The sequence below is a fragment of the Egretta garzetta genome, unplaced genomic scaffold (genome assembly GCF_000687185.1).
Source record: "Egretta garzetta isolate BGI_Z169 unplaced genomic scaffold, ASM68718v1 scaffold356, whole genome shotgun sequence".
Lineage (NCBI taxonomy): Eukaryota > Metazoa > Chordata > Aves > Pelecaniformes > Ardeidae > Egretta > Egretta garzetta.
In genome coordinates this window covers 242,656-251,878 of record NW_009260019.1, presented here as the reverse complement: position 1 = coordinate 251,878, position 9,223 = coordinate 242,656, and the positions used below count along the sequence as shown (strand labels likewise).

General features: G+C 57.6%; 1 protein-coding gene across 1 annotated transcript in view; it reads right to left on the bottom strand.

Annotated features, from left to right (window-relative positions):
• CDH22 (cadherin 22) overlaps nt 1-9,223 on the bottom strand; it is a 60,239-nt gene that overhangs the window by 39,003 nt on the left and 12,013 nt on the right. Inside the window, exons 5-7 of the mRNA XM_035896140.1 lie at nt 9,158-9,173; nt 5,353-5,381; nt 1,122-1,241 (exon numbers count right to left, since the gene is read on the bottom strand). Coding sequence (XP_035752033.1) covers nt 1,122-1,241; nt 5,353-5,381; nt 9,158-9,173 — 165 coding nt within the window. The remainder of the gene's footprint in view (nt 1-1,121; nt 1,242-5,352; nt 5,382-9,157; nt 9,174-9,223) is intronic.

The window sequence follows — 9,223 nt, the reverse complement described above, 5'->3', positions numbered from 1 at the left end:
AGGGAAAGGGCAGCCTCCAGCGCGGCCCCCGGCACTCCTGCTGGTCTGCCTGTGAGCCACTGAGCTTGAGCGGCTCCAACGGCAGCCGGGGCTGCTGGCACGGACGGGGCTGCCACCGCCCCGCGCCACGCAGATGCAGAGGCTCAGGCACACACACCTTCCTTACACTCTCCTTATGCCACAGCCTCCCAACAAATTCCGCTCTGCCTTACATAAAAACAGCCTTAGAAAATATCTATTAGCGCAGACATGGGTCAGCCTGACAGAGACTTGGCACTTCATTCCAGGCCTTGACCTCGGCCTCTGTCACTGCGGCTCAGCAATGGGGGGGAGGACTTTGCTGTCCGGCTTTCCAGAAGAGCTGCAGATACCCAGCATGCTTGTCCTTTGACAATTTTTCATTAAACTGTGGGTACTTTACAGCATGCTTTGTGCCTTAAATACCTCTTATTAGCATTTGAGTGTCTTCCCTCCTTAGAAAGCTTGCAAGGCTCCCATTAAGGGTAATGAGAGTCACACTCCTGGGAGGCAAGGAGAATATATACCACAACATCTCCTGGTTATGGTCTACTCTAACCAGTATGTCAGAGCATCATCTGCTAGGGATTTATTACAGAGGCATTTTACAACAGGCGCTATTATTAGTTATTAAGGAACGGAGCAGCTTCTACTGTTCTTTCATTAAATATTAATAGAGCATTTATAAACCGATCCTTAATTCAAAGTGTTACCTTTAATCAAAGCCCTGGTGATAACAACGCAGCCTTTGGGAAGGCCCCTCTGGTAGTACTTAAACCTTTCACACTGGGGTTTTACGCCTGCGGGCGCACTCCTGCTCCGGGCACAGGGGAGCTCTGGCCAGCATAGGCACAGCCGGGGAGCTCTGGGCTGGCAGCTGCAGCTCCTGCTCCACGGTGCCGCCCGCTCCGGCCCTGCACGGAGCCAGGCAGCAGCCCGCAGGGCTCTCAAGCTTCCCCTCCAACCCTCAGGAACGCCTGCAGCACCGGCACCCCAGCACAGAGGCGCAGGCCCGTGGGCGCAGAGCCGTGCACCGAACCGACGCGGGACGGGTGGCCACGGTCTGCCCTCCCGACACCCCAGCCCAGCTGGGCGCTGCTTACCTGTTTTGCTGTCCACAGTAAAGTGCTGCTCGCCCTCCAGCACACTGTAGACTACCCGGGCACTGCTCCCATACGTGGGGTCATCGGCATCGGATGCCATTACCTGCATCACAGAGGTGCCTGCAGCAGGGACAAGGAGTAGAATAGAGTCAGGGGGGAGCTGAGAAGAGCAACGCAAGCCTCGGGGCCAAAGGCTGGCACAACTGGAGAGCAGGGGCCAACACCGATCGCTCACACATGCTGATGGAAACAAGAACAGTTGGGTGCAGATGCAGCGTTGCCTCCCCATGAAAGCCCCAGAGCCAGGACTCCAGACACTGCTGCGAACGCCCCTTTTGTCCCGCAGAGTGGCAGGGGGTACCGGACCATGGGCGCCCCTGGGGCTGCTGCCGAGGCAGGACCTGCTCCCCAGGAGGTCACTGGAGCTGTTCCCCCAGCAGAATTTTGCTGGACTATCCGGGAAGGAGCTGGGGACGAGATGTTATCACCACAGCTGCCCCTTTTCTATCAGCACCGAGCAACACGGTCACCTCCCGCCTGTAGAGGGACCTCCCAGCCAGGGCCTGACCCACACCACAGCACCATTCGTCTGCCGCAGGCACAACAGCCGTGGGAGAGGAAAGGCTTTTGCTTGCCCAGAGCCAGACACAGCACCATGTCCTCATGCTCTACACGTAGCAGGGCAGGAGGACTATAAATTGGATAAAAGTCCATCAAACGTCTGCAATTAAGTTATTGATTTTCAACACTGCCTCATTAAACTGGGTGCTTCACTCCAACTGTCCCTGCAATGGCTTTAATTTGACATCATGTTCAATTTGACAAAAGCAGGACCTAGGACATGAGAATGGGGCCAGCAGCAAAGGGGCTGAGGTCTAGAGACATCAGAAGGGAGGAGGGAGGGGAAGCCTAATCCCACCTACAGATACCTCTGAGAAAGGACATGGCGTGACCGAAGACCTGTGAGGACAGGCTACCCAGTTCCACCTCCAGCACCAGCCTCAGAGCATCCCTGCCCTGCAGTCCGAGCACTGGCACCAGTCACCTCTCAGGTGAGATGAGGTGCAGGACAAGGCAAAGGCGCTGAGCTGCTCATAGAAGAGACCAAACCAATGGGGATGTTTCCTGCTGCAAGGTACTGGCCAGGGCCAAGAGCTGGCAGCGAGGCCGGTAATTTATAAGGGACAAGATACCCCAGCAGTGATGGCAGTTAAAGCCAAGGCAGGAGTTGCTTCAGAGGTGACTCCAGGGCACGAGACCAGCCCAAAGAGAAGGGGTCAGCAGAGACCATATGCCCCAGCTCACCCTGCTGCATCCAGCAGCTCTGCTCCGCCTCCCACACCCCTTAGGGCTGCCGGGCCACTAGCCAAGGACCAGGGGTACCGCGTTTTGGTCCAGAAAGTCTTCTGTCCTGCAGTGCATCCATCGTATGCTGTAAAGGCAATCTGACAGACTGGTCTTGGCTAGAACCACGTCCCAAATAACCCACAGCCAAGCTGGCTGTCAGCATCTGAGTCCAGGCTCATGACACTCCCAAACACCAGAGAACACAGGCAGAAGCAGCCTCTGTTCCCACGTCACAGCGGGCAGAAATGGAGCTGGAACCATCCAGAGGGAGGATGAGGAGCTCCAGTCCCTGGCACCTTCCTCTGCCCCTGCCAGGAGACCACAAGCCCATGGCTTGCAGGCAAGCCAGGTAGCCAGGGCGCGTCTACCCCAACCCAGCCTGGGCTCTAGCAGGGGTAAGACAGTGGAGATAGAAATGTTGCTGCACGCAGCTGGGACGCACATGCTCCCCCCAGTCCAGTTCGCTTCTGATCTCCTGGGAAGGGCGTTCACGGAAGAAAACGAGCAGTTACCATGGTTGCTTTCCATTCTCCCTGGCCACCTTCTCAGAGCTGCAGCTCTGCTGATAACAGGAGAATCCCCCTCATCGGTCTTCAGCAACAAGCTCGTTTGAGTCGACTTATTTATGCTTTGCTGTCTCCAGTGAAGTTACGGTGTGTCCCTGCCAGGCACGTCCCAGTTACGCCACACCAACACGAGCTCCCTGCCTTGCAAACAACTGCTTAAGAAATACGATTGCTGTGTTTCCTTGAAAGGGTCTGTCTGCCTCCTCCTCCTCCTCCTCCCCCTGCCTGCCATCACACACCCTCTCACCAGGTAGGAGCCAAGGCAGATCACCCCCGCACCGGCACCGCACATCCCCTCGGGCACCCTGGCACGCTCCCCCGGGAAGCTTCTGAGCAGAAAACAGAGGAGAAAGGGATCAGAGAAGGGAAAGTAGGTGGCACCAGGGCCTGCAAGAAGCCCTCTCTCCCCGCTCTGCAGAGAAGCCCTGCTAGGGCTGCTGGAGCTGCCAGAGTCCGAGGATCAGAAAAAGCAGGTCCTGGCCCAGCAACAGGCAGGGCTCCCCCTGTGCCCAGCCCGACAGCACCCAGCTGAGAGCCCATGCCCAGCGCCCACAGCAGCACCCCCTCCTGCGCCCATCATTGCCACAGGCAGAACCTGCTGACCTTGCACAAGCACCCCACACCCTGAGAACCACGTGCTCCTGCCTAGGCACCTCAGAGGCAAAGGGTTGGGAGTTCTGCAACTCGCTCACATGTACACGAGCCCATCGGAGTTACGTGCCCGTGCTTGCCCTGTACCCAGCAGCACCTGCATCAGGATGCGTGCATGCAGACAGACCGTGTGCCCCAAGGACTACGCCAGAACCCCCTTACCCCTGCCATCCCAGTGCTGCCACCCCACGGGTGCCAGCCCAGCATCCCCTCTTAACCCCCACTTGTCCCTTTTCCACCCTTCCCTCAGTCTGAAGAGCGAAGGTTTTGGATTCCAGTTTCACTTGACCCCCTCCTTCCTCTGGAGCCAAGCCTCGGAACACGGGCTCCCACCTCCTCCCTGGTATTAGTCCCTGCTCTCCAGGCACAGTGCTGCCCACAGCAAGCACAGCATGCTCGACTTTCATTTAGTTTTCTGGCATGTGCCTTAGCCATAACAGATACCATAGATACCATCTAAATATCCACCATGTACTGTATAACCCACCTCCCACAACCAGGAAGGCTGAACTCCTATCCAGAGAGATAATTAGACATGTAAAAGGAAGTAAAGCCTCGGGTTCCTCCCCAGGCCAGCTCACCCCACAGAACCAGAGGAAACCAACAATTTTACATAAAAATTAACAAGCCAGAGGGAAGAGGGGAGAAGGTCCTCGCTTCCAGAGCAATCCTCCCCCACAGCCCACGCTGGGGCCGACCCAGTGCCCGCGGGGACTCGGCCCCTGGCTGCCAGCCATCCTCCAGCTCCACCGGCCCTGCCCGGGCTGTCCCCACTCCACACCCTGAGCCGTCCTGGAGTCCTGCCATGGATGTCAGCCAGCCTTTGCCTCCACAGGCCAGGGAGGTTAATCCCACCCCTGCTGCGCCCCGCAGTGAGCTGGGACCAGCAGCACGGCGGAGAGGGGCTGCCAGCACCCAGTACTGAAAGGTGCCAGGAGATGCCTCCGGGAGCTGGTGGGATCAAGGAGCTGTTTCTCTGCAAGACCCTTTCCGGCTGCGGCTGTGAGCAGAGAGGTCAGCCCCGCTCGGCTGTCCCCGCCGCAGCACGCTGCCACGCAGCGCGGTCCTCAAGGCAGCACCTGCCTTGGCTTGAAGGGACGGGGCTCTGCAGAGGATCTTTGAAATACTGATGCAGACCTGTCCTAGCATCCACCCTAGCCCTTCCCCGCAGGGCTCAGAGCCCCTGGGGGCAGCTTCAGCAATCCGGAGAGGTGCCACCCACCGCACACAGCAGATGAATGGCTCCGGGCCACTTGCTATGCCACTCACTCCAGACACATTCAGCTAAAAGAAATGTCGACAGGTGAACTCCAAACACATCCAAGAGTGAAGAGGCCCTGCACTGAATCCACAAGCAAGCCAACAGGACCTATCACTTCCCCAGGGACAGAAGTGCAGCCAGGCTCCGTGCCTGCAGAGAGGTAAACGGGTAAACAGCAGGAAAAGCCAACACTTGCTAAATTGGACCGCCCCTCCTCGTGGCAGCCTTCGCCCCTGCCCTGGTGCAGGTGGGAGCCTGCAGCCGCTCTGCAGACCCTACCCATGCTCCGAGCACCTTCCCGTGCTAGCTCCAGGGCAGCACGTGGCCATTTCAGCCCTGCAGGACACAGAGGGCCCCAGAGGAGAGCTTGGTCATGCAAAGCTACATGCCCTGGACTGATGCCAGCCTGCAGCACTCATCTCGGGGACCGGGTTGCTGTGGGGGCAGAGGGCAGCTGGGATTTTATACACAACGCCAGTCCTGCCTGACCCAAGCAGTGGCTGATACGGCCCAGACACAAGCAGGCAGGACATCAGGGAAGAAAATAAACCAGAGGAGCTTAAGAATTACTGGAGCAGAATTGAGTTCCTTGCAATCTCAGGAACATTCTGACTTGGTAGAAAGCCAAATCCGACCCAGAGGAGATTCGCTGCAGAGCCCTCACACCCCACGCAACAAGCCCAAGGGAGCTAACCCAGCCATGGTGGAATCGCTCAGATATACAACTACAGAAACATCCTTTGGGGTGCCTGGCCAGAGAAACCCACTGCACAAGGCGCCCCCAACCTCCAGCACCAAGCAGGTCAACGCGGCGTCTCAGGGAGAAAACCAAAGCATCAGCGCGAGGGGGCACAGGTTCTCTGAGGGGCTTAGCTCGGGCGGGCTGGATGTAGAGAGGGTGCAGCGGGTGCTCAGAGCCCTTGCACCACGACCAAGAACGCAGGGCTGAAGGGGAGAAGGGTGTTCTCACTGAGGACCGGCAGACAGGGCGAGCCCCAGCTCGCAGCTCCTTGCTGCCCCAGCAGCTTCCAGATGGACAGGAGCATTCTGAGCACTTTCTATCAAGAGGGGAAAAAAATAGAGCTGCCTGCCTGCAAGTCCTCTGGCTGTGTGTTAAACAAAGTATTTTCCTCTGCTTCCAGTGTGGAGATTAAACAATTTCTCTTCACAATAATCACTTGTGCATTCAGCCAGCTTTGTGCTAGAGCCAGGGCTTGACCCCAGGTTTCTGCCTGTACAGCCAAATCATCTCTAATCTGGACTTGGTGCTACACAGAGAAATAAGGGGAGCAAAACGCAGCGAGGGAGGAGTGATGTTGCGATGAAAGGATGCCCATTTCCCAGCGTGTCCCTCACTCCAGGCTTGGCGGGCTCCCCAAACAGCCCAGAAGCGAGCTCTGCACAGCAACACCCACTCATTCAACCAGCAGAGCTGTCTTGCAGGAGGCAGAGTGTGCTGGATTTGGGCTCATGCCTGCGTGCAGCAGACAGCTGTTAGAGCAGAGCTCAGGGAGGGAGCCCAAAACACAGCTAATTTTAGCATCTCCTGTTGCAAGGTGAGGCTCCTGCAGCTCCCAGGCAGCTGGCTGGGTCCCATCCTACCTTCTTCTGCAGCTCCAGGTCTCTTCCTTTGGCACTAGACGCTGCTCAGCTCGGGTGCTTTGGTGGGATCTGCACTGGGGTACCCACGCAAAGGCTGAGCCCCAGGTGCCAGCACAGAGCAGTCTGCAAGCTCTTAGCCCACAGTTTCTTCCTGAGGCTCCGGACAGCAGTGGGGCTGCAACAGGGTTTGCAGCTCAGGCCCCATCCCGCAGATGGGCTGCTCCTTGGCTCGCCCGCATGCATGCACAGCAGCCGGCTGTCCTGGCCGGGCAGGGAGAGTCGTAGAATCATAGAATCACTTTGGTTAGAAAAGACCTTTGAGATCATCGAGTCCAACCTTTAACCTAACCCTGCCATCCCACCACTAAACCATGTCCCTAAGCACCTCATCTGTCCTTCTTTTAAATACCTCCAGGGATGAGGACTCTACCACCTCCCTGGGCAGCCCATTCCAGAGCCTGACAACCCTTTTGGTGAAGAATTTTTTCCTAATGTCTAACCTAAACCTGCCCTGGCGCAGCTTCAAACCATTCCCCCTCATCCTATCATCTGTTACCAGGGAGAAGAGACTGACCCCCACCTCACTCCAGCCTCCTCTCAGGTAGTTGTAGGGGTCGATCAGGTCTCCCCTCAGCCTCCTCTTCTCCAGACTAAATAACCCCAGTCCCCTCAGCCGTTCCTTGTATGACTTGTGTTCCAGACCCCTCACCAGCTTGGTGGTGTCAGTGACAACTCCCCCAGGCAGCAGCACCAGCCCCTGCCTTCCCCAGGGGGACCCAGTGCACGGCCTCCAGCAGCCGCCCCAGCCCTGCTCCCCGGGGGGCTGAGCCGGGAGAGCCCTCTGCCCCGCGCAGCTCTGGCTGCCTTCCCTGCCAGGTCAAACCTGCCCCTGTGCCCTGACAGTGGCATCTGATGGCTCCGTGCCCTGCTGCCGGCAAAACGGTCCTCAGCAGCTGCGCTGTTCCTCCCGATGCCCCAGAGACCCAGACCAGTCCGGGTCTCTAAAGATAAGTCATTTGGAGCCTGCTCTTACAGCTGGTCCTGCCGCACCACGGGGGTCCAGGTAAAACTACAGGGTCACCTTCCAGTTTGGATGTGCCTCCTCCAAGTGCAGGAGGTCAGCACCAGCCTCAGGTCTGTGCTCTGACTTCTCCTGGGGCACAGCACATGCTCAGCCCCGTGGGCTGGGGTAGCTCTAAGCACCACCTCTGCCCCTCACAAATCTCAGACTCTGGCCTTACCTTCCTGACCATCCTGCATCTGCCATTTTTGATCCATCAGATGGCAATAGCAACCCCTTTTCCTTTCCCTTTGCAGAGGTTCACAGTGAGTCTGGATGAGTCCATGGAAGACAGGCACTGAAGCTGACTAAATCCACAGAAACCGCCCACATCCGAAGAAATCCCAAAGCTGAAACTGGTTGCTGGCTAGGAGGATATTGACAAGAGCATCACACGTGCTGAGAGTGCTGCTGCTCCTCCTCCTCCATAAGCACCCACTGTGGCCACTGTCAAGGCCAGCTCCTGGAACAAAGAGGCTCTTAGTCCACCCTCAGCCCTACAGTCTCGAGCAGCACGCGCGCCGCCACTATCAAAACGCACTGCCCTGGCCCCGGCGCAGAGCAAGGGGCGGGCGTGCTGCAAAGCGCTCCCAGCTACTCGGTGAGAGTTTGTGCAGGTCTCTCATTTGTTATTCCCTCTTAGACACTAGGAAATCAAACGACTTTCCCTCCCAATTAGTACTCCTTCATTATGCAAATAACATCCTTTGATCTGCTCCTGCTGTCACAGAGCAAATCTGACCATATTTGTTTTATTCCTCTTGAAGCCCCAGGAAGGCACCCACCCCGGGGAGCTGGCACTGCGCTCGTGGCAGGGGCCGGGGGGCTGCGGCGGGGGGCCGGAGCGAGCACAGCCACCTTGCTTGGGCAGCCCCAGGCACCAATCCCCACGACGCCTGGGAAGGCAGGAGTGGGGGGGGGAGGAAGAGGGTCACCCTTCGCTTTTTAGGCTGGGCCACAGAGCAGCAAAGGCTGTCAGAGCAGCAGAGACGGGGAATGAAGAGCTCCCTACTAACAAGCTCCAGGCTGGAGAGCAGCCCTGCCCTCTGGGCTGTCCACATCCCAGCGGGGAGCACAGCTGAACCAGTAACACTGGTGATCCAGGAAAACATCTGTACCCAAACCGAACCAAAACTGGGCACGTTCACCAGCAGGTCCCCAGGCTTTGACCTTGATCTCTCAGTAGCCCATCCAAGCTCTCCCCAAGCTGCCCTGCCTTCCTACCCCTGCTTGGCCAGTACAGAGGGTCACCTCCATCCACATTCAGGAAGGCAGCAAAGCATTTCACTCTTATGAAAATACCCCTCAGGTCCAGGGGAGATCATCTGTCCAGCTCAGAGACAGCCAACATCACTACCAATACCAACCCCAAAACCAGCCATGAGCGCAGCTGCACCGGCCCTTGATGCCACAAAAGGAGCACTCCCACACAAACAGCGTGGCAGGGTATTTCCCATAAGAATGTCCTGAACATTACCTCACTGGCCCAGGCAGCATCCCATGTCCTGCATCCTCAGCCCCTGCTAGAGCAGCTGGAGCTGAACTTCACACACCAGGTCCCTGAACACCCCCATCTCCCTCTGTGTCCGCACCAGGGCCACAGTGGAGGAGCAGT